Source organism: Phaethon lepturus, unplaced genomic scaffold (genome assembly GCF_000687285.1).
Source record: "Phaethon lepturus isolate BGI_N335 unplaced genomic scaffold, ASM68728v1 scaffold3646, whole genome shotgun sequence".
Classification (NCBI taxonomy): domain Eukaryota; kingdom Metazoa; phylum Chordata; class Aves; order Phaethontiformes; family Phaethontidae; genus Phaethon; species Phaethon lepturus.
Window position 1 is genome coordinate 95349 of NW_010543962.1, and position 25520 is coordinate 120868.

The window sequence follows — 25520 nt, forward strand, 5'->3', positions numbered from 1 at the left end:
TCCTGTGGAAATTGAGGAATAGGAACATTATAGCATTAACCTTCTTAAGTGTCTCCTGAATATTCGTTTAAAGTCATCAGCAAGAATTGTACAAATCAACAGGAAAGCTCCCTTAAAAAGCATGGACAATCATCCTACTTTTACTCTTGTGCATCCACATGCATTATCATACACACCTTCATAAATATTATTTTTCCTTAATTTTAAAATGATATTTTGACGTAATTAATATGTTTCTATTTAATATCCTCTTCAGATTAAATTATATGTTGCCTTTTAGGTCTGAGAGTCTTCCCCAGGGAAGCAGCCAGATTTAGAAGTACCTATTAAACTTTTATATGGCAATGTTTGAAACAAAAGGTCCTTCCTTCAAACCAAAGTTAATCTTTATACCAACAGCCCCATCTTTACAGATCAGCCGCACTACTACTCTTTCAGCACACAGCTGCCTCTTGCTCCCTGCACCTTCCCTGTGCCCCGGCTGTTTCCTCACTCCCCACCTCCCAGGGTGATAGGGGAGCTCAGTAGGGCCCTGAACCAGGGAGAGCGCAGAAGGAACAGAGATTTCACTAAAGCTAAGGTGATTTCTGGAATAAGAGTCACTACAGTCCAATGGTGTTCAGACAAAAATGTTGTGGGTATTGTGGTGATACTAGATACAAAGGCTCACTAATTCTGCAATGTATAATTCTAGTAATCGTAAATATTTGCAAAATTTGGCTGCAAGTTTCATAACACAGGCCTGTGTTCATGTAAATAAGGAAAGGGCAATAAGAAATGATCTTTCATTATGATTAACCTATACCAACAATACAGCTTATAAAGGCTTCTGAAAAAGCAATGAAGAAAAAAGTTAAGCCAGTATTTTACTGTAGAACCACTCTGCAAACATGCTCTCTCATTTTCATGAAGATGATTTTCCAAAAAGTGGTTTTCTGAAAGAATAAGGTACAATTCTTGCAGCACCTCTCCAACAGTGTCACCTTGAAAATGTTTTTCTTATTTTCCAACCCCTCAAACTTAATGATGAAATCTGAAGCACCCGCTGAACACTAGCTAATGCATACACTGTCATAGGCTTAGAACCTATTCCAACAATCCGTTACCTTTTAACTAAATAGGCCCTGTATAGTCAACTGAAGTCAAAAATAGTCATATCATATTTCTGGCACTAATGGAGCATGTCCACAGCTCAGAGCAACACTGTGCACAGATGCTCAAAGCTCAGTCTGAGGGATCACACAGAGTGCCTAAAGCCCCACAAGTGTACCTGCTGTGCTGCGCAGGGGATAATGTGCCATGCCAATTACCCAGGACAGAATGGCACACTAACACAACTCGCCTGCTTCCAACACCTGAGCTAGTTCCCTTGAGTATCTCTGCACAGCCCTGAGTTGTGCAAGATACCTCAATTTCAAATTTAAACAGGTGCGTTACTGAATGTGTAAGAGGAACCACTCTGATGTAAAAGGTACCACTTTTACACAGTAGCTTTTCAGAGCAGAATCACTGAGTTCAAGCCATGGCTACAAAGCACATGCAATACTGAACAGGCAAATGTTATTGAAAGCTCAAAATGCAAAATTAAATAACGCATTACCATTTTTATCCATGGAATGGGGCTCAGACTGCTTCTTTCCAATATCAGCAAAAGATCTCACAATTGGGATCCTGTTGCTCAGCTTCTTCTGGTTCTGATGGTGATGCTGTTTTAGTAATGCTTCATGCACTCTATGACGAACATCTTCACTGAGCTGCCCAGAACACACTTGCTGGTCCAGAATCATATCTGAAAATACATATATAAACATAATAAAAGAGGGGAAAGAGGAAATATTTTAAATTGCAATAATAAGAATTAGTACCCTACACGATTACAAATCAAAGGTATTAATTCCTTTAACACAACAGAATTAAATGGTAAGTTTTATCCAGAAGTGTTTCACTCTCAGGAAAAAAAAGAAGTCAAAAAAGGATGCTATTAATGTAAAAAAGTCAATCCCTCAAAAGATACGCAGTTCCCAAATTAAGGTCACCTAAAGAACTCTGAAGTCAGTCTTTAAGCACTCCCACACACAATGCATTTAAACCCAGGATTATGATGTGTATAAGGTGTCTTTTTTTTCCAAATAACTACTACCTTATTTGCTACAAAGGGCTGGCATGCTGTGAGGAAACAACTTTTTTATTCCATTTATACTTATCACAGGAGATCACAGTCTAGCTTTTTATGTCTTATAACTATAATTACAATGCTTTCAGTACAGTGTAAAGAAATGTCAGATAAAATAATACAGGAAAATTTGCTGCATTATTTGTAAATACTTAATAGGATCACATTCTACTGCTGGATGTACAAGTTCCTGCAAGAATCATTACATAGAGATTATGAGCGAAACTGATCCCCTTGCTAAGAAATTACAACCACTTTTGCAGTCCACTGGCAGAAAATATTCTTACATTTTCATATTCAAAACTGTAAATATGTGCATAATGTATTCCAAATGGGAAAGAACAGTTGGGAATTTTGTGGGATTTTTTAAATTACTATTTTGGGAAGTACTGCTAGCAACAGTAATAATGCTGAAAAGAAAAGAAAAAAAGAAATTCTGTATCAAAGGAAGTAAGACAGCATTTAAGTACACACTGTCCTTGTATATCCATTGGAAGAAACTGTACTGCACAAAAATAGTGATATAATAAGCTGAGTCAAAAACTCCTTGTACTGAAAATGCAGACAGCTCATGATTCTGTGCTGGAGTCAGATTCATATCTACCAGTAAACTCAGTAGAAAAGCAAGCAGAGCAGAAAAAATAAAAAGCAGATGCATCATCAGTAGAGACATAATTTGTCAGGTCTTTGATAATTGCCAAAAGCAAGAAAAAAGAAGAAAGATTATAAAAGGGATTAAATAATTATGCTGGTTAAAAGCAGAGCTTAATTGCTAACAGTCAACTATGCACTGCACATATATTTAAAAAAACACAACAGTTTTCCTGAAGTTCTCAATGTACACAAAACTAGCCAATGTATCAGATACGTAGTTGCTTTAAGAGCTAAACAATTACCTACATGTCTAAACAATTACCTACATGTTTCACTTACTATGAAGAGGCTACCAACAAATCTACATCTCGATGAGGACACACACACAAAAAGACAAGGCTACGCCCACAGATAAATGCAGCTGCCAACAGATGCAAAGATGAGAGATGTATCTGCATCTCACAATGAAGTGCGATGCAGAGGTTTTCGACGTTGCCTTTGACCCTCTCTAGCAATCACATTCTGCGCAGTATTAACAGCGGTGCTGACCGAACAGCTAACACCAAAGAGTAATACTGCCTGGTGGTATTGGTTAGGTTTAGTGCCTAAACTGACAAAACCCATCTTCAGAGTGCTTCACCTTACTCTGAAGGGAACTTTTCTCTCCAGGGTTAACTCAAACACCATGAAGTCAGTTATCTTTACACTCCCAGTCTAGACAAACACAGTTTTTCTATTACTCTAGATACTCACTGAAGAGACAGAGAGGCATAGCAGAAAGATGAGTGACAGAAAGGCGAAAGAGAAGGTAACACAAGTTCAAGAGAATTTTTTCAGTCGGAGCCAAGAATTTGCAACACATGAGGAAAAAAAAAGAAAATTCCAGCTCCAGGAAAAATACTCACTTTCCTGCTCAACTCTACTGCCTTTGGAGGAACTGCCTCTGCCCTGAGGATAAGACTATCTTCCCTTCAGACAGCCTTAGTACATGAATTTGCACGTCAGTTCCTAAAACAGGCTACTACTTTCTGTAACATGACAAGGGATCTTCAGAGGGAAAAAAGATAAATAATAAATATGTAACTTAGGGTATCTGTGCCAAAGTACAATTGAAACGATCCTCTCCCCCCTCTTTTTTAATTCTGCTGACCAAAAGAAAAATTGTAGAAGATGCAAAAACAAAGATTACCTTCTTTGAGTTGCTCTAAGACAGAAATCAAAAGGAAGAGCTGAAAAAAAGGACTCCTCTAGAACAGGCAAATTTAGGGTTGTGGTCATCACCTTGCTTACAGATCAGTGGAACTCCACTTGTATGGTGTCATTCCTGGAATTACAGTTATTTTCCATATTAAATAATAAAATAAATGAAATGCTGAGGATTATGTCAATATTTAAGATGATCCACTCAAGGAGAGAAAATGCCAGGAAAAATAAAATCATATCCTACCCGCTTCCTTGCCTAGATGCTCTGCTAGATTCGTTAACAGTCACAAAAGCCATGGAGTTAGTGCCAGTGTGGTGACTAACAATTTTTATTTCCTGACAAGCTGAGAAGAAAGTGGCTTACCTTGAGTTTTCTTTTTTTACAACTTTTCCTTTACTGTAGTACCTCTGCCACACGTAAAAAGGGAAGATGCATTCAGATTTGAAAAGAGTGAAGATTTGTTTTCTTGCCTCGACACTCCCTCCAAGTTAAACTGGGCCTGATTTTTGCCATGCTAAGTAAAGAAACAAGATGCAGAGCTCTTTTAGCTGTGCAAGAAATATAAGTTTTGAATTGCTGGGCTCATATTCTCCTGACATAGCTTGGCACTGACAGTTTACAGCAGAAGAAACTGCAATCAGTAGAGAGCAGCAAAGTTGCCAGTATTTACACCTCTCAATCTTCCAAATTTTATAACTGTGCAATTGCAGGACAAAATGAGAGATTATTGACAAAAAATAGAACACATGGGCTTTTGTGTGAGTCATGATTGCAGTGACAGCTGACTACAAAACCTAATTTAAAAGCCAAGGTCTGTGGTTGTTTTCTTTCCTTTAAAGACAGGGGAGAAAAAAACACAAGCAATCCTAAAGCAGTGCTTTATGGAAGACATTCAGTTGAAATGCTGTCCTTTATCTTAACCTGCCTCTAATAGGAACCCAAATAGAAGCTTCTCTAGTGAGTCAGGCACTAGGAGCAATAGAAAACTAACAATTGGGACTCTTGGGTTGCATTTGTGAACCAAGACCTGTTTACAGTGTTTACAACGGTGATTATAAACAAACTATCTAAGCCAGTGGATTTAGCCCACTCATCCAAGGAGGCAGTGTTCCCATGCACTGAGACACAGATTCTGTTTGTAGCTCTACCTGAAACTACTGTGTTCAACTTCTCAGCCGAATTACTTGAAAAGGAAAGATGGAGAGCAAAAAATGTCTGCTTTTTAAAGTAACAGCATGCAATTTTTCTGAAGAACAAGAGCAACCATTTCACAAAACTGTGAACAGTATAGACGAGGCTAAAATTCCCAGCTTGCAGCTCAGAGAGCAAGCACAGTAGTTAGAGCTATACTAACATGCCACAGTGGATGCTACCAAAAAAAGAATGGAAACCTCATAAAACAATATATTTTGCATCTCTAAACAGAACAAGAGCCATGAGTAACATTGGATCTGTCTCTACACACAAAAAGAAAGCTGAGATTGACTTGTGGAATCTAAGAAATTCCCCGATTTGTGGTTAACATGGGAAAATACAAAACAAAAGAATGCCATGCTACTTAAAAGTTGGTACAATTTACCCACAGACAAAGGAACAAAATGTGATAGAGTCTCCTCTGTAACCACCGCATGGTAAGCTGTAAATAAAGCAAATGCAAAAACCTGGGTAAGTGAGAAGGTGAAAGCTGAACAAAAGACAGGTGTAGGGTCAAACAGAGAAGCAGATTGCTCACAGGCAATCCCACAATTTGTTACAGTGTTTGTAATAAAAGTTAAATTTACCATAAAAGCACTGTCAGAAACATAACACAACATGAATGTCGCAGCTGAAACAAAAGGCTCCAGTGAAATAAAATCTAAACTGAAGCCAGTTTAAATATATCATTATTATGAAGTAATATAGCTTAAAGCAAACAAAGGCAAAAGAAGACTTGTTCAGATTGAAAGCATAATATGATATTACTGAAATCAATAAAATTGCACGCTTGGGATGTAATGCCCTGAGTTGTTGAGCACAGAGACCAGTGACCTCAATCACAAGATTAAGCTGTTACACAGATTGAAAATTTGACTGTGAGGAACATACGAAAGACTGCTTGGGAAAAAAACAGTCAGATCTCTGGATTGGAAAGCATGGGAATATTTAAAATTCAATTTTAAAAATAAATCATTATTACATTGAAGCTATTTAAAATAAATGGGACTATCTAATATTTCAAACACGTGCAAGTCGCCAAAGCACCACTGTGCAATGCCGAGGCCACAGTTTGTATCTGACAAGGTTTGACATTTGTTCACAGTACACTCTGCACAACTACAAGAAAATGCGAGATCTGTGATTCATTTTGTAAAGAAAGTATTGCCATTAAAGGCTGGACCAAACTGTTTTTGAACCAAACAACAGAAAATGGCATCATATGTTAAGTAGAAGAACCTTTTGGGTTCATTCAGTGGTTACAATCAAAAAACCAGATGGTAATCTGAGAATCTACATGGTTTCAAAGGAACTAAATGAAAATATCAAAAGAGAACATTTTCATCTGCCAACTTGAACAACACAGTGAAGCTGCTCTCTAATGGTGCAGCCAGACTCTGGCAAATACCTCCTCAAGAGACAAGTTCCAAAATAAATTGTTTTGATTACATAGATTTTTCAGACTTCCTTTTAGCATATGTTCTATACAGAAGCGATCAATAAAATACTACTACATCAAATGTTCAAAGGAATTCCTTGTGCATGGAGTCCTAGCTTACTGGTACAGGAGCCACTGTGAAGATGTATGGAAAAAGAATGTCACATATTAAAAATAGAAATAAAAAACATATAGTATGTTTAATAAAAATGCATTTTTGAACAGAATAAAGTTCAGCAGAAGAACTGAACTCTTTTCAAGGGGAAAATAAAATCCATCTTACACAATTTAAGAACACTTTGAGAAACTTCAAGAATGAACATGCTGTTTCACTGCATGATGACAATGTTAGAAATTTATCTCAGAAGTCTCTATTATAATAAGGTGTTGTCTGTGAATTCAGCATCATAGGTATGAATAAGCTCTTTATCAACAAAGAATATTGGGTGCCTGTCCAGAGAAATTTACAGTCTTGTACATCACGTCATTTTTTAATAAGACAGATTTGGAATGAAAAAGAATCTAATAAAGAATGGATGTGCTGGAACACAGGATGATTTAAAAATTCTCACCACATGACTGGTGCCAAAATATTTTTATGCAGAAATATCAGAGTTTCAGGGATAAAATACAAAATGTTCTGCAATCCATGCAAACAGTATAAAAGATGTTTTTCATCTGTAGATTTTACCACAAGCCCATTAAGGTCTTAAAACATAGACTTTAAAAAAAGAAATTTTCAAGGGCTAAGTGCTGAGAGTTTAATGCCTTAGTGAATAAGTGTTTATAGATTAAAAGCCTTGCCTAAAACAAATAGGAATTCTTTGTCTCAATTTAGCAACAAACGCTAAGTATACCTCTTTAAAGGATACAAAGACTGGCACTGATTTAAAAAAATGTAATTTGATATTGGAATATAGCCTAGATAGCAAGACAAATACACAACACACATTTCTTCCTAATAAAGTGATAACACAAGTAAAAAGAAAGTACACATGCACAAATAGTTTATTTGTTCTCAAAAGATATGATGCACCATAGCAATGCAGTAATATTGTCAACAGATTGCATCAAAAAACAAAAACCATAGTAATAAACTATGAATCAGAAGTACAAGTTAATTTAGGAGTACCACTTAAGACCACAGGGTACAATCTATTTTTGCAAATTCCCCTACTCTGGTATACACAGTAGCATTGAAAAGAACAACCAAAAGTGCCCATCGGGATCACTGGACTAGCCTAGCATGAGAATGGCTAGCAAGCAAAATAAGAAGCGAGTTAAATTTTGAAATAAATTTAAGCCAACATATAAGAGCAACCATTTCTTTAAATTCTAAAGTGTCAGGAAGATAAAGTTGGAATACATAACAACTCCAGGATGAAAACAATGTTTGCATTGTATAGCATACAGTAAGTAGGACTGTAACTACTGACAGTGAATAGCAACTGAGTAGAACAGACAAGAAATGATTTCCTGAGAGATACAAGTTCTGTCTAATCTTCAGGTCCAGCAGTCGTTTTTATGGAAGAAAGAGCAGCCTGTCATATTATTTGGAATTATCAAATTTCTAACATGCCTAGAACATCTATCTTGGTGGCATGCTTGTCATCACTACTATTAAAGTCTTTTCCTCCTCCCAGTGCTGCCTAATGCGTGCCACACCCTTTGTAACATTTTGTAAGCACTGGAGAGCCGGAACTACGTATGTAGTATTAGAGTATCAAATCACAAAGCAACTTGATTGAGAAAGAGGAAAACAACATTACTACAACACAAATAATAATAATAGAGGAAAGCTAATGGATTAGCAACTTTATTTATCGGGGGGGGGGGGGGGGGATCTCTTCAAAAAAACTGGCAACTTTATTTAACGGGGGGGGGGGAGGAGATCTCTTCAAAGAAACTGGACACAGAACATGGGTAATTTACAGAACGATTCACTTGCCAGAAGAACCTGCTGCAAAGTTGTTAAAAAAAAAAAAAAATTACCTCACTGCTTAGTGAATCTGCAGAGGGGAAAAAAAAACAATTCTCTCTCAAAGACAAAGCAAGACCCATGCAAACCTTATCATGTGTCAGATCACCTTACCAGAAAGAGATGCCTACCAGTTCAAATAAATAAAAAAACAAATGAAATACACCCACATCTGCCACAACAACATGTACTTTTGAAGTGAAAACGGTGCATGCCAATTCATGAAAGTCATCCTAAAGCCTCATCTCAGAAGAAACAAGTTTTCCTAATCAACAAATCAAGATATCCCCGAAGCAGGACTGATTCAAAAAAGCATTCCAGTAACTCATCAAATTCTCTACTGAAGGACAACTTACATCTCTGATGAGTTTCAAATCAAAATTAATATTGTGAACACTGGAATTCTTAGACACATTAACTAAACAAGCAAACAAAATTACTACAACTAACTAAGGATTAAGAGATTATAAACATGAATTCATTGGGGTCTCACTATACAGCATAGTAATGCAGTAAGCATTTTCCAAAAACAGACAAAAAAGGAGGTTTGCTTAAGTTATTTTTATTGTGTTATTCCTTACTTTTTTTACCTACTTAAATAAAAACAATTCCAGAAGGGATCTCTCAGCCAACTGCAGAAATTGTTGAGTGATTTTTTGATTAAAAATGTGAAGCTCATACTTGAAAATCCTGGTGTGCTATTTAAACAAAAAAGCAATAAAAGAATGTCAAGCAGCTGATCTAAGTACTTCTTGATTATTTAAAAAAATAATAAAGCAGCATACTGATAAACACCTTTGTTCTTTCAAATCAGCTGTTTTTTATTCTTCATGGTTATCTTTTATCATTACCAGGACAAATTCTGAAGCTCTGATTCAGACCATGATTCATGGGAGAATCAGATCTCAGGATAGAGTAGAAACCCACACAAGTTTTTGCAGATTTGGCTTAGTAATATCTTGCGTCAGTTTGACATAAACAATTTGGGAAAGGTAAATGCAAAAGGCAGCTACCACTAGTTGCTCCAATTTTAATTCCACTGTTAAATATAGGCCACTGTACAGTATCTCCCTTACCTGATAACGTAAATAACCTACATCAATTTTATCTGGCCCTTACATAGACTTACATATGACCCATAAAGCAGTTTTCTTGATAACTAGGTCTTTTGTACCTTTATCTAAACAAAACTCTTCTATTTTTATTTGTGTGTTTTACATTTTCTGTTAATGCACTACTTTGCTGCCTTGTCACAGGCACAAAGAGGCCCCAACAACCACTCACACACCACTTCTCTGTGCATGTGCTCTTTTTGCAATTTCCACCTGTTGCATCATGTTTGATCTTCAAGCAAAGTTTGCAGTACACAGAAACCATAATTCTAATATTATATTTTTATAAAATAACAATATATTGTATAATTTGTATAAAATATCAAATGTATGATTTACAGATACAGCAACATTTTCAGAAATGTTGTGAAATACAGTAAGGTAGAAGCAAGGTAAAACTTTTTAAGTAGATGTAAGATATGCAAGGGTACCAGTCCAATAACCATCATGAGCATGAGACTAGCCCTTACTAAGGGTAGATAAACAGAAAATTAGAGATCTGAGACTAAAAAATTAGTACAGCTCTTTGCTCTGTGTCTTCTCTGCTAGAAGGGACAGAGATTTTAAAACAACAAAAGCAAGGACACAGCACTAGAAACTCTAGGGCACATGAGCCCTTGGGCAGAGTGTTATCATTTTAATGATGAGTTTAAAGTCTAACATAAATACATTTAGATTATAATACCTATATTATCCCTGTCTTGATAGGCTAAAGAAACTTACTTTATCTTCAGTTCTTGTCTACTAACAAATTTTTATAAACGATCTAATTCAAATTAGCTACTGTATTTGGGAAGGGAAATAAACATAGCAGACTGTACTGCATGGTTCTAGCATGTCCATGCAACCTTTGTGGTTTTAGGACTCCTTGAAGCCATGCATTACAGGTCTGCACATACAGCCCCTAATAACCTACTTTATTACAGTAACAAATGCACTACCAAAAAAAAAAAAAAAAAAGCCCCCTGCAGTAACTAGTTACAGCCTTTATGGGAAACACCAGGAATGCAGAAAATGGCATTCAGTCTCAATCTCACTTATACTTTTGAGAGATAAGACTCATCTATTACATTCTCTTGCTTTCTGCTTCCGGTATTCTCAAAAGCTTTAGAATTGTAATTGCCAAATACACCTTCACTGGAAAAAACACACTCAACTTTCATTAAAGAAATTAAAATTTTTTAGAAACTTACACTTAATATTATTGTTCTTGATTTCATTCTCAACTTACAGACATGTTTTTTAAACTGGTGTGTTTTCATGTTATGTAATTATATTGATTACTTTCCTATAATTTCTTTTAAGATAGATTGCCCACAATTAGCATAGCAGTAGATTCAGTTTGTGGAAGTTAGCACACACATCACTCACAATGTGAGGTGGCACAGCAGAAGCAGAGAACAGGCCAGTTCCAATGAAATACATCCAAACTGTCCTCTCCGCTCCATTTTAATTTTCTCCTTTACATAAAAGTTGATTCTGAAAACAGCAAAGTCTATACAAAAAACATAAATAAAACATTTACCATTTGTGTCAGACATTAGATTATTTTCTAAATATATTCAGTAAAATACTCCCTATGACTTTCTAAACTGAACTGATTATTATGCAATAGCTTTCTTGTAAGCGATATTGTAAGCTCTTTATTTATATGATTAATTTTCATAACTAATACATAGAACATCAATACATACCTGCAATTTCTTCTATGGAGTTAGCTCTCATGTCCAAAAGAACTGTGCCATTCAGGATACAGCTTCTCAGCTCAAACAAGCTATGAAGTGACAGTGTGGCAACATATGGTTTGCTCCACCTCTCTCCACCATCCTCTACATCTTCTTCAAACTTCAACCACCTGTGCAAACAACCAATTTTATAACTCCATTGTACTTAAGAAATTAAAAATAAATTACTTCCATGGATATTGAAAGATCACTGTTAAACATATCTTTGGATTGCCTTCCCTGCATCTTCCCATATAATGCTGTATTAGACTATTTTTGAAGACAAATTCTGACCACGGAGAAGAAAAGAGAAGTGTATTAAGTAATTACTGTACTTCACAAAAAAATTGAGTAATTCTTTGGCATACGGTGATATTTCTATGATAGAACAAGTAGTATGAAAAGGATAGAAGAGAAGAATTTGTGGTAGAAAAAAATGAAAGCTATACATCATAAGAACATAGAAGAGAATTTTCTCCACTTAGTCTTCACTTTGGACTAAACACAACAAAGATGAGATTCTTCATTTAAAGAAAATATACTGACATATTCACACTTTACAGAATACATCCATTATCACCACCATAATCTTTTCAGAAAAGACACTGTTATGAACTTCGTTAGTTTAAGTTCTCTGCAAATAGAGTGGGCAAGCAGAGCGTGGCGCATCAGCCAGGCTGTGGTGCAGCAGTTTGCATGGAAGGGTGCGCAGGAAGGGCATAGTTGCCCTACCAGCTCAAGAGGTGAGTTCAGTTGGTCGTCATCACCCTCTCAGAAGGAGCTTAGCTACAGTATCCACCCGGCAGAAAACCATGTCCTCTGCACTTTCCAGAATGGATGTGGAAACCCAGACAGAGCTCCCATGAAAAAAAAACATCCAGCCATCCAGGTCTCAGGCTGCAGGGAGTACCAGAGCCTCTCACTGGTACCCAATGGCAGCAGTGAGAACAGCCGGCTAAGGTGTGACCAGGTGGAAGATCTGCTCTGCCTGGTGGCAGAGCTACAAGACAAAGTAGAAAGGTTAGGGAGCCTCAGGGAGTCTGAGAAAGAGATAGACTGGTGGAACCATGCTCTGCCATGTCTGAGACAGAAACAGGAACAGCCACCAGAAAAATACCAAGGTCAAGGGGATCCTGTATCCTTCCCTCCCCCCTCAACTCTGCCAGGCTGAAGGCAGTAACTTAAAGGAAAGGAGTGAATGGAGGCAAGTCCGTACTCAGGGCAGCGGCCAAACCCCCTCCTTGCCCACCTCGCCTTCCTAGGTGCCTCTGTACAACAAGGATGAGGCTCTGGATGTGGAAGGCCAGTCCACGGATGATGTGCATGATGGTCCATCTACACCAGAGGTATTGCCAAGGTCAGAAAGGCCTACCGCCGCATCACAACCACCTCCACAAGGAAGAAAAGACAGGTTATAGTTGTAGGCAACTCCCTCCTGAGAGGAACTAAAGGTCCAATATGCCATACAGATCATCCTCTTAGGGAAGTCTGCTGCCTCCCTGGGACCCAGGTTAAGGACATCTACCAGGAAACTTCCTAGTCTGGTATAGCCCTTGGACTATTACCCATTTCTGCTCTTCCATGTGGGTGGCAATGAAGCCGCAACATGTAGTCCAAGGCCAATCAAAAGAGACTTCAGGGCCTTCGGACAGTTAGTAAGGGAATGTGAAGCACAGATTATTTTTTCCTTTCTCCTTCCAGTTGCAAGCAAGCAACACTGGAAGAAAGAGACAGGCTCAGTCTATTAATACATGGCTCCGTGGCTGGCATCACCACCACAGTTTGGGGTTTTTCAAAAATGGGATGGCTGACACAGCACCAGGCCTGCTGGCATCGGATGGGATTCACCTTTCTCAAAGGAGGAAGTGGGCCTTTGCTTACAAGCTAGTGGGGCTCATTGACAGAGCTTTATACCAGACTTGAAGGGGGAGGGGGATAATATCAGGCTTGCCTGTGACAAACTGCGGGATGACACACCAAGGTTAGAGGGACGAGGTGCTAGCAAGGGCCCTCAGCCTGTTGCTCTGAGACATGCTGGGTACACTGCTAGGGGCTCCTGAGGAAATAGGAGCCAACAGGGAAAACAGAAGTAAAATATCTCAAAGGTATTAGGGGTGATCCTCTAAGAAGGTGACACGGCCAGCAGCCCAGCTGAATGCATGCATTCAGCATGAGCAACAAACAGGAGGAGCTGGAAGCCACCATGCTGCTAGAAAACTACAACCTATTGCCATTACTGAAACTTGGTGGGACGAATCCCATGACTGGAGTGCAGCTGTCGATGGCTACAGGCTATTCAGAAGGGACAGGCAAGGTAGGAGGAGTGGAGGCCTTGCCCTCTACGTCAAGAAATGGATAGAGTGTGAAGAGCTGTCTCTGAAGAAGAGTCACGAGCAGGTTGAAAGCTTATGGGTAACAATCAGGGACCAAGGCAACAAAGGGAACCTTGTGGTTGGTGTCTACTACAGGCCATCTCATCAAAGGGAGCCTATTGACAAAGCCATCCGTCCTGGTTTCAGCCAGGGTAGAGTTAATTTTCTTCACAGAAGCTAGTGTGAGGCTATGTTTTGGATTTGGGATGAGAAAATGTTGATAACATGCTGATGTTTTGAGTCGTTGCTAAGTAGTCAAGGACAATCCAGCTTCTTGTGCTGCCCTGCTAGTAAGAAGGCTGGGGGTGCACAGGAAGCTGGGAGGGGACACAGCCAGGACAGCTGACCCAGGCTGAGCAAAGGGATATTCCATTACCACATAACGTCATGCTCAGTATATAAAGCTGGGACGAAGAAGGAGGAAGGGGTGGAGGATCATTTGGAGTGATGGCATCTGTATTCCCAAGGAACCATTACGCACAATGAAGCCCTGCTTCCCTGGAGATGCCTGAACACCTGCCTGCCCATAGGGAATGGTGAATGAATTCCTTGGTTTGCTTCGCTTGCATGTGCAGCTTTTGCTTTACTATTAAACTGTCTTTATCTCAAACCATGAACTTCCTCACTTTTAGTCTTCCGATTCTCTCCCGCATCCCACTGTGGGGGAGTGAGCAAGCGGCTGCATGGTGCTTAGTTGCTGGCTGGGGCTAAACCATGACACCATCTCACTCCAGCTACAGGAAGCATCGCACCCGCAGGCTCTTGTCCTGCTGAGGGACTTCAACCACCCCAACATCTGCTGGAAAAGTAGCACGAGGAACTGCAGGCAAACCAGGAGACTCCTGGAATGCATTGAGGATAACACCTTAAGCCAGGTAACAGACAGCCCTACCAGAGGGGATGTGATACTGGATCTGTTGGTCACCAATGCAAGTGAGCTAATTGGTGACATCAAGACTGGAGGCAGCCTGGGCTGCAGTGAACATGCACTGGTGGAGTTCACAGTCCTGAGGAATATGGGTCTAGTGAAGAGTAAAGCCAGGACCTTGAATTTTAGGAAAGCAAAATTTCAGCTCTTCAGGGAATTGTTCAATAGGACCCCCTGGGAAACTCCCCTTAGGGACAAGGGAGCAGAACAGAGCTGGCAGATCTTTAAGGACGATTTCCATAAAGCACAAGAGCTCTCGATCCCCAGATGCAAGAAATCAGGAAAGAAAGGCAAGAAAGAATGAAATGTACAGGCAGTGCAAGCAGGGACAGGTATCCTGGGAAGAGTACAGGGACGCGGTCCAGTTGTGTAGGGATGGGGTCAGGAAGGCTGAGGCACAGCTGCAGCTGAACTTGGCAAGGGATGCAGAGAAGGGCTTCTACAGGTATGTCAGCCAGAAAAGGAAGGTCAAAGAAAGCGTACACCCTAGATGAGCAAGACTGGCAAATTGGTAACAACAAACGAAGAGAAGGCTGAGTCAGTGACTTCTTTGCCTCAGTCTTCACTGGCAGTGTCTCTTTCCACACCTCTCGAGTGAACAAACTGCCAGACAGGCACTGGAGGAGCAAAGTCCCTCCCACTGTAAGAGAAGATCAGGTTCAAGACCACTTGAGGAACCTGAACATGCACAAGTCTATGGGACTTGATGAGATACATCCCAGAGTCCTGAAGGAATTGGATGATGTAGTTGCCAAACCACTCTCCATGATATTTGAAAAGTCATGGCAGTCAGGTGAAGTCCCTGGTGACTGAAAAAAGGGAAACATCACACCCATTTTTAAAAAAGGTAGCAAGGAGGACCCTGGGAACTACTGACCTGTCAGCCTCACCTCTGTGCCTGGGAAGATCATGGAACAGATCCTCCTAGAAGCTATGCTAAGGCACATGGAGGACAGGGAGGTGATTCGAGACAGCCAGCATGGCTTCACCAAGGGCAAGTCCTGCCTGACCAGCCTAGTGGCCTTCCGTGATGGAGTGACCACATCAGTGGACAAGCAAAGAGCTACCAATGTCGTCTATGTGCACTTCTGTAAGGCCTTTGACACAGTCTCCCACAACATCCTTCCCTCTAAATTGGAGAGATATGGATTTGATGGGTGGACTGTTCAGTGAGTGAGGAATTGGTTGGATGACAACATCCAGAGGGTAATGGTCAGTGGCTCAACGTCCAGATGGAGATCGGTGACGAGGGTGTCCCTCAGGGATCCATATTGGGACCAGTACTCTTTAATATCTTTATCAATGACATAGACAGTGGGATTGAGTGCACCCTCAGCAAATTTGCAGACGACACCAAGCTGAGTAGTGCGGTTGACATGCTGGATGGAAGGGATGCCATCCAGAGGGACCTGGACAAGCTCAAGGTATCTGCCCGTGTGAACTTTCTGAGGTTCAACAAAGCCAAGTGCACCTGGGTTGGGGCAACTCCCAGTATCACTACAGGGGGTGATGGGATTCAGAGCAGCCCTGCCGAGAAGGACTTGTGGGTACTGGTGGATGAAAAGCTGGACATGAGCTGACAATGTGCACTTGTAGCCCAGAAGCCCAACCATACCCTGGGCTGCATCCAAAGAAGCATGGCCAGCAGGTCGAGGGAGGTGATTCTGCCCCTCTGCTCTCATAAGATCCCAGCTGGAGTACTGTGTCCAGCTCTGGAGCCCTCAGCACAGGAAGGGCATGGACTTGTTGGAGTGGGTGCAGAGGAGGGCCGCAAAAATGATCAGAGGAATGGAATACATCCTATAAGAAAGGCTGAGAGAGCTAGCATTGTTCAGCCTGGAGAAGAGAAGGCCCCAGGGAGACCTTATTGCAGCCTTCCAGTACTTAAAGGGGGTTTATAAGAAAGATGGGGCCAGACTTGTTATCAGGGCCTGTTATGATAGGAAAAGAGGTAATGGTTTTAAACTAAAAAAGGGTAGATTTTGCCTAGATGTAAGGAAGAAATTTTTCACAGGGAGAGTGGTGAAACACTGGCACAGGTTGCCCAGAGAGGTGGTAGATGCCCCATCCCTGGAAACATTCGAGGTCACGTTGGACGGGGCTCTGAGAAACCTGCTCTAGTTGAAGATGTCCCTGCTCATTGCAGGGAGGTTGGACTAGACGACCTTTAAAGGTCCCTTCCAACCCAAACTATTCTACTATTCTATGACAAATTGTAGTCACTTAACTGCACTAAGCTATACATAAAGGCAGCAAAACATACAAAATTCAGGCTATTTTCCATTTAAAAGTTCAGTCATTCAAAATGAAAAACCTCACAGGCCCATACATCTACACACAAATAATGTGTAAACACTTGTGAACAAGTCTTGCAAACCTCAAAATATGGGCCTTACTGAGGCAAAACAGCCATGTGACTGACATGAAATAGCACTTTAGAATCCAGTAACAACATCGTATCTCACTGTTTGGAGTCTCATTTGCCTGTTGTCAGGTTCAGTGTAAATCTGGAGAGACTTCAGTGAAGTAAAAGGACACATGAAACCGGCATGAGAGGATAAAGTCTTGTTACTGGTCAGGTGGATGAACTTTCTTGCATGACTTTTTAATTGTTTACTGATAAAAATGACACTAAAAATGTTAAAAGAATAATAAGCAAACAAACAAACAAAAGTCTGTTGACATATGCAAAGGTGTTTTAAATTAAAAGTATTAAGTCTTTCAAGCATACACAGATGTTGCTGCGTGGAGCCATGCAGCCTGCCAGCTTGGCAAGGTTTGCAGCCACAGCAAAAGCCTGTATCACTTGACTCAACAGCACTCAGCTATTTTGTATGGGCCAGAAAGCACAGAATTCAAGCAGAGTGTCACACCTTGACAGCACTTTCACACTTATTTCCAGACAGCAGGGAAGCGTAGAGCCTTAAGACCTCTAAAGCTGAGCAATTTCCAGTTTTACCAAGCTTCGCAGCCCAGTAACACAGCAAACACAGCTGTCTTCTGTGCCTGGCCCACCTGCCTAGCTCTGCTCTTACCTTCAAAATATGCCTGTATACCCATATTTTAGATACTTTCCTCTCTCAGTCCCTGTGTAACAGATTCTTCCCCTTCTGATGCCATCCTGCAGGCAGCCACCACTTGAGTGACCCACTCATCACCAGTGTATCTGCTCCCTTCCTGAAGCATTCCATTTCTCCTAACTGTACCACCTGCCTTCTAATCACTCTCCTGTTATTTACGTACACAATTTTCCCCAAACTCCTTGGTTTCTCCAAAATCTCCAATCTCCTGTGTTTTAGCCCTCTGCTCCTCTTTGTATCTAAAAAGTTCTTTTTTTTTTTTTTTATTTTGCAATTGCACTTGAAGTCCATAAGAAGAGGCTGCTCCTAGCTTACTCATAGCACTCATGTTTCCAAGCTAAAAATATGCTAGACCTATTTGCGGCCATAACATCACAAACATGGTGCATTAATTGTCCTGCTAAAACTACTGCCTCCTGAGGCTCTGTAAAATACCTACATTTTTATCTTCTCATACCTCTGTTTTTGTGCATGTTTCTCATCTCTTTAGAAGTTTTATAAGATTACAATCTTTGCACTCGGGTATTCCCAATTATTTCTGATGTACCATCATCTTGTTTTATGATGCGAAAAAAGATTAAAAATCATGCTACATATATCCTAAAAACCATGATCCACGCATAGATTCTTACAGAATCTCATCAGAAACCTCATACTGTCATTACCTTCTGTTCATGTAAATAGCCTTCAACATTGCTTATCCGATTATACTGCTGCAGTCTGTCCTTGATATTACCTGTTTTGAATATACAGACCAATTCTAAACAGATTTTAAATACGTGATAAGAAACTAACATATTCTTAAAAGTTTCATTAAAATAGCTGACTGGACAGAGGCAGGCTCATAACTTACTAGGGATGCATAGACAAGAAAAGTCTAAATCATGAAAACAGCTTTAATCAGAGTTTATGCTGTCAATCAGACATCAAAGCTTACACACAACATAAAAATCCACAGGAAACTATTGCTACTGCTCAAATAATCATACTTGCCGTTGTGATCATCTCCATCTGAGTTTCAAACAATTTGAATAGTATAATTCTATGGATTGCATCCAATTTCCTACTGTTACTAAAACTTACATGTTTAAACACGTTATCATACATTGTTACTTAATAAGCCAACAGGCTAGTACATAAACGTAAATCATACGCAGCTGAGAGAATTTTACTTTTCAAATAAACTTCTATTTTTATTTTAGTAAGCATTACATGAGTTTACTCATCAAGGGAAAATCATGTCTATCACCTTTTATCTTTTCAGAATTATTCCTCTGTTATGTCAGATAATCCTTATTTACCGTATCAAGTGAGAAATAGCAGCAGAAAACATAAAACGAACAAATCTCTAATCTTACGCATAGTCATTCAACCATTCAAGTGGTTTTAAAAATCATAATACCATTTTAACAACACTGAATTCTTGTACAAGATTCAAGGATAAAAATGGCTTTGAAGTAAAAATTCAGGCATGGATTTCAAGTTTGCCAATTTTATATTCTTTCTAGTTTCTCAGAGAAAAAGACAAATTTAAATATATTTACTTCTGCAGTTTAACCACTTAAATTGATATGGTTAATAAATAAAAGCCTTTCATAAGTTCCCAGAAAACACCACCAACCCCATTTGTATATTGAGCTCATGTGTCACATGTATCCCTTGTGCTTAGGATATATTTAGAGCTATCTTAGTTGTGTCTGATCACACAGAAGAGCAGAATTCATTCACATAATTTTTGTTTACTGGTAAACACTAGCACAGATATATCAATAATACGGTTTAGTTCCTCTGATAGCATACTTGCTGGAACAAAACATGCCAACAAGAGTTTCAGCAAGGTATGTTACTACAGAAAAAATATTACACAGATGTGTGTACATACACACACATGCATATTACATCTTCTAAAGTAATCTCCATGGATTATTCAGGGGTCAATAGAAGAGTGTGCACACTTCATTGTAGACTCAGTTACAACATTTTGGTGCACAATATGAAGTGGGTGAGTTGAACATGATCTATTTTATAGTCTGTTACGTCTGCAGCAGAGAGCTGGAGTACGTATTCATTACAGCCCACTAAAGAGTCATAAATTTCCACGTGAGCTTTTGCCTGCCTACGCTGATTAGAAAATGAACCAAAGTAAACAAGCATGTCAGAAACAAAGCCGAAGTGACAAACCAAAGTTTTTTGTGACTTGATTTCTTTGCAAGAAAGTTTTGATCGAGGGGAGATATATTTTCACTTCATACTCGTACTTTTCCCCTAGTGCATCCATTTTCTAGTCACGATTAACAATTTACTTTCTAAACTATGGACAGAGGTTTACTTTCATGAATGTGCTGTTTCGTTAAAATTCAAGCCTAAGCACCTTCCTGTTGGTTCCGAAGTGCCTGTCTACTTTCCTCCTTACTACATATTCCTTTCTGTTCCAGAAATGTAGTGATATTCTGCCGAAATTTTCATTTTATATTAGCACATAAATGAGCCCCAACAGTTTGGGTAAAATCTGCTACAAATCAGGCACTACTTTCCAGCCATGACCACAAGAGGCTATTAGGACAGATTGGAACATGAATTGTTTTCCTAATAGCTACAATCTGCAACTATACTATTGTGAGTATAAAATAAGCCCAACTGTTATGCCTCAGTGTTTCTCCACAAAAACACTGGAAACATTTTTTTCAGGATAGAAACTATACATCACACATTCTCTACACAATTGTACGGCCGGACCACTCACAAAAGATTATATTAATAAGATTGACTATTGATTTTAAAAGGTCTGTGTTTTTTCTGGCTTGAAATCAATTAACGGGGAAAAAATAATTTTATCAGTATATCAACATAACTAAGTTATTCCATTCTGCTCACTAATTGCATGGATGGGACAGCCTAAATCTTGAAATGGAATAGCAGTGCACTTTCTTGCTCCTATTAATTAATCTGCAGGAGAGAAACATTACAGAAACTGGAGAATGGCAAACCTTGGAGTCACCTAACTGCTGAGCAAAAGAAAAAAAAAAGTCTAGAAAAGGACTTACTTTTCCAAATGAAACTGGAATAGAGGAGATTTACCTTAAGAACACCAAGCTTCAGTCAAATCTTATCCATGTCTCCCTTTGATATGTTGCTATTTCCATCAACTAAGAACAAAATGTCTCAGTTTTTACGCAGTTGGCTCAAAATACATTTAAGAAATTCTAAGGCTGAACTGTGCGTGCAATTTCAATCAAACTGAAAACATGAAGATACAGATTTACTGCATCAGAGCCAACTCAATCCCTCCAGTCCATGCAGAGCTTGGTGAAATGAATACAGAACCACTTAGTGCCACTCTCATTAAACACAGTTAATTACTGACTATTCCTCTGTATCACTTGCATTTAAATTCACCTACCTGGAACTATGTCCAAAGCCAGACAAGAAGATTTGCAAATACTTCCAGTGGCATTTTCCACACACATGGAAAACATGTAGTAAGGCTGTAACAGCAACAAATCCAGGGTACATCCTCTCCATACCACGCTTTTATTCAAACCGATATTTCTGAAATCCTCACTCAACCACCAGTATTGAAAATGATCCATTTTATTAGCGTGTAAGTATATGATCTTGCATATTAAACACCATCCCATTTCTATTACTCTAAAGTCACCTTGTTCTTTATGTATGATATCCTTATCTATTTCTAGAGTAACAATACCTCCTGATTTTTTATAATCAGCAAGTTTCATTACTATAATCCTATTTTTTTTCATTCAATAATAAAGCCATTTACTAAGACTAATTCTTCAGAAGTTAGTTGTCACTACCTTCCACACTAATAGTTCAATCTTTCAGCATGACCTGCTACACCTCTTCAATTAGTTTCTTGCCCACTAATATAATTTTTACACTAAAACAGAGCTTAAGTAATAAATTCCCACTGCTGTATCATATCAAATGCTTGATTAAAAAAAAAATCCACTGTTTTCTTTGTCAGAAAAACAAAAATCAATTATCTGATTAAATAGCATTATTAAGGTAGTCTGACATGATACACCATCATATTGCATTTCATCCAATGTTCCACTTAGCTCCAAGTTTATAATTGTTTTTTCCTTCAAATATCGTTCTAAGCCTTGCATAGCTCTGAAATCTGACTATCAGGCCTCTACTCATTCTGACCATTTTTATCCTTTCCTGAATAGTGTTGCTGTGATTGCTATAGTAAAACAACCCACCTGTTGCCCAGAGAGGTAGTAGACGCCCCATCATTGGAAACATTGAAGGTCAGGTTGGACGGGGCTGATCTAGTTGAAGATGTCCCTGCTCACTGCAGGGAGGTCAGACTAGATGGCCTTAAAAGGTCCCTTTCAACCCAAAGATTCTATGATTCTATAGATTCACAGAAAGATGAGATTTACCATATCCATGAAATACATGTTCTTTCAGCTTTCTAGGAAAGCTGGAAATTATTGCACCTTCTTATTTGCACAGATAAAGCGCGTCAACTCTTGCCTTCATTTTGAATTTGGTCATTTTACTTACTGCCATGTCCTCCTTTTCTAACAGCCAGTCAGCACATGTCAAATGCTGTCTGAAACTTTTGGATCCAAACTGAAAAAGAATATTTATCTTGACCAGTTCTTTCTGCATGGCAGCTCCACTCTTTCTTTGTTTTCGTCTTCTCTCCAAAGCTAAAGAAATTTTTACTATTAGCTATTATACTTCACTCTTGTATTTTCTAAGCTCAAAAATATAGTTTTCTTGGCTGTTTTTTCCTGTTCTTTTTCAACAATCTCAGCTAGCTTCTGTTAAACATTTTTGATTTGTTAGTTCCCAAATGGCAATTGGAAAGTCTGTACATACAGACAGATGGATCTAAACAGGAATTTCTTTATTTCACCTATTCCTTTCAAAGTCAATCTTGATTACGTATTTATGTTTTTAAAAATTGTTATAATTTTTCAGAAACACAATTCTTCAATGATTTGCAAAGGGATTTTTTTTTAGTTGAACTAAAGCAGCTATTATATCCCTGCTTACAAAATATCATACGCCACAGTGATTTTTATTTTTGATCACAATAGAAGCCAATACCCTTCCTAGAAGACGTCCTATATATTCCTAATCAGTATGAGAACACTGCAGATGATTAACTTGATTAGATTTTCTCTCTCTGAATATTAATAAGATTATTTAAGAACACCGCTACACTCATTTTGCAGCACAATCCCCATATGAGAATCTTCTACATGTAAGGATCTATATTTAGCATCTGTCCATGCCTCCTATGGACACATAAAGGAAGGCAAAGCCAAAGAAAATTCTGTGGCCCTCTGGGAAAGCAGGAATTTGCAGTAAAATTAAAGGGAAAGCTAACAGCCATATTCATGCCAAATAGCCCACATTCGTAGTCCCCCACAAAATCCTTTCAGAAATTCCACAATTTTTATCCTACTGACAGCAAAGATGTGGTCCACAGACTTCTGGGCATCACTGAGGAACACTGTCAACAAATACTGATAGGGAAAGATTCTAAGAAGAAAAATGAAGCAAGCCTAGCTGGGAAATGTGAAGTCTTAATGAAACTAAGCAAGTCACCTCCCACTTAGATGCGTAAGGAAACAAACATGCCAAAACAAAGTTCTGTTCCAGTATTATTATTTTCACCAGAAATGCAATCTAAACAGTCTTTTCGCACTAATTGTGCAGAAACAAAATAATCCAATATTGAATATTCAAAGTCTCAAAATCAACTGTTCATTGCTAGTTAGCATATGTAAAAGTATTATTGCTCCAAAAGTAATCTCATTCCTTGCTTTAATCTTTTTTCAAGAGTAATTTTATCAGTTTCTTGAAGATTCAAACAGAGTATGAAGTTTGAAAGTTTCTTAAAATGATGAACTAAAATATGAATAAAACAGTAATTTTTAATTCATATGTGGTATGTTTACTTTGATTTTTTCCCTTGAAATTCGTTCTGACCTATATTTCATAAATCCAGATGAAAACATTTAGCTCTGGGAAATGACAAATGCTATAGTAATACTAGCAGTCCAAGGATTAAAATGATGGTTTTATTTAAGCTTTACATCCAAAATCTGTTCCTGAGCTTGCCACAGCTTTGAAATCGTTCCTCAATACACCAGCAACCAATAGTTACAGATAAGTTTTTAAAAACTCATGAAAACACTCACCTTGCTGTCTCCCTCCACTCCGCATCTTCTCCTTCACGCCAACAAATTTCATCAAGCTCAGTAAAGAGATCATGAGGAATGTGTTCCTCGTCATCATCTTCTGTTCCAAGAATAAACTGCACCCTTTGTGATGGGGTATCTGGGGAAAAATAAAAATACCAGGTCCAGAACACCAATTTTTTTTCCCTGAGTAAGGAGGTACCTAAAATTTCATGAGATTATCCAGACTTTCATCCATATCACTTACTGCCACACAGAAAACATAATTAGAGTTATGCTGTAAGAACATTTATACACAAACACCTTCAGACTGAGACCTCTTTTAGTTGTCTAGTCTGCTAATTAAACAAACTCATCTAAAGATAGAAGGTGATGTACAGAAATAGTGACTATTGGAAGCTGGAACTGCATCTCACAGAAAAAAGGCAGCACAGACAGCAGCATAGATAGAGCTGATAAAAGTCTTTTACTCCAGTGTTAGAAAAAGTACTTTGCCACGTCGTAAATCTAAATTTACAGATCTAGCGCAGCTCACAAAGCTGGTGTATTAAATGTACATTTTTTGTTTTACCTAGCAGCAGACAGAAAGACTCTCTAATGTCAACACACAACTGGTAACTTCGAAAAGAATACGGGAACTTCGAAAAGAATACATCACTATATACACCTACCATCCCCTGCCCCTTGGTAAACTGTTTCTACATGGTTAGGCTGTTCCACATGAACAAGGTGTTCATCTGTTCCAACTTCCCCATTTTATTCTTCCTGTCTCTGTCTTTCCATTACATTCCTATTACTAATTATTTTTCTTCACAACCTTTCAGTGCAGACCATTAAATATATTTTGGAGACATACTATTCTTTTTTCGTATCACTCAGAAGATTTTCAGAACTCACAGAGCACCAATGTATGTGTATGTTCTGTGTTCATAGCTCAAATGTTCTACGTCTTTTTAAAAAACAAATCCTATTTACTTACTTAAATGCAAATCTCAAATGAACAAATTCTGGATGAAACCTAATCTCTCTAGAAATACGTTGTTGTTTTTTCTAATAATGTATTTTAGATTTCTGAGGGGAGCCAAAGGTCGTCTTGTGAGAGCTGATAGGGGCCAGGCTGCCAGTCAACCGAAAAACTGATTATCCAGCAGAACAGCTCAGCAATTCCTTGAACATTGTCTAAATGAAGTTCCATTTTACAACCATATTTGTAAGACAAGCTACAGCGTTTTCCATCCTCAAGCTCTCTGAATTTTGGAAAAAACTGAAATGACAGCACTCATTGAATGCTAAGAAGCAAATACAACACTGGTGAAAAATAATTAAATGGGCCACTGATACAAGAGATTAAATTTATCAGTAAAGATACCTTATTTGGTAGTAGTAATAGTAAACTTGCTATAGCAATGAAAGACAAACAATTTACTTCAGGTCTATTTGCTTAAACAGAATGCAAAGATATAGTACAGTCAAGCCTACTTAATCTCTCCCAAAGTAAGGAAATGAAACCCAGGAAGAAGCATGGGAGAAGAGGGAAA

The 25520-nt window shown here is 38.7% G+C and overlaps 1 protein-coding gene across 1 annotated transcript in view; it reads right to left on the reverse strand.

Moving 5' to 3' along the window:
- Window positions 1-25520, reverse strand: part of SLC4A10 (solute carrier family 4, sodium bicarbonate transporter, member 10) — a gene marked incomplete at its 5' end in the record, with an annotated part of 90131 nt that overhangs the window by 53636 nt on the left and 10975 nt on the right. Inside the window, 3 exons of the mRNA XM_010288505.1 lie at window positions 1601-1789; window positions 11388-11548; window positions 23983-24121. Coding sequence (XP_010286807.1) covers window positions 1601-1789; window positions 11388-11548; window positions 23983-24121 — 489 coding nt within the window. The remainder of the gene's footprint in view (window positions 1-1600; window positions 1790-11387; window positions 11549-23982; window positions 24122-25520) is intronic.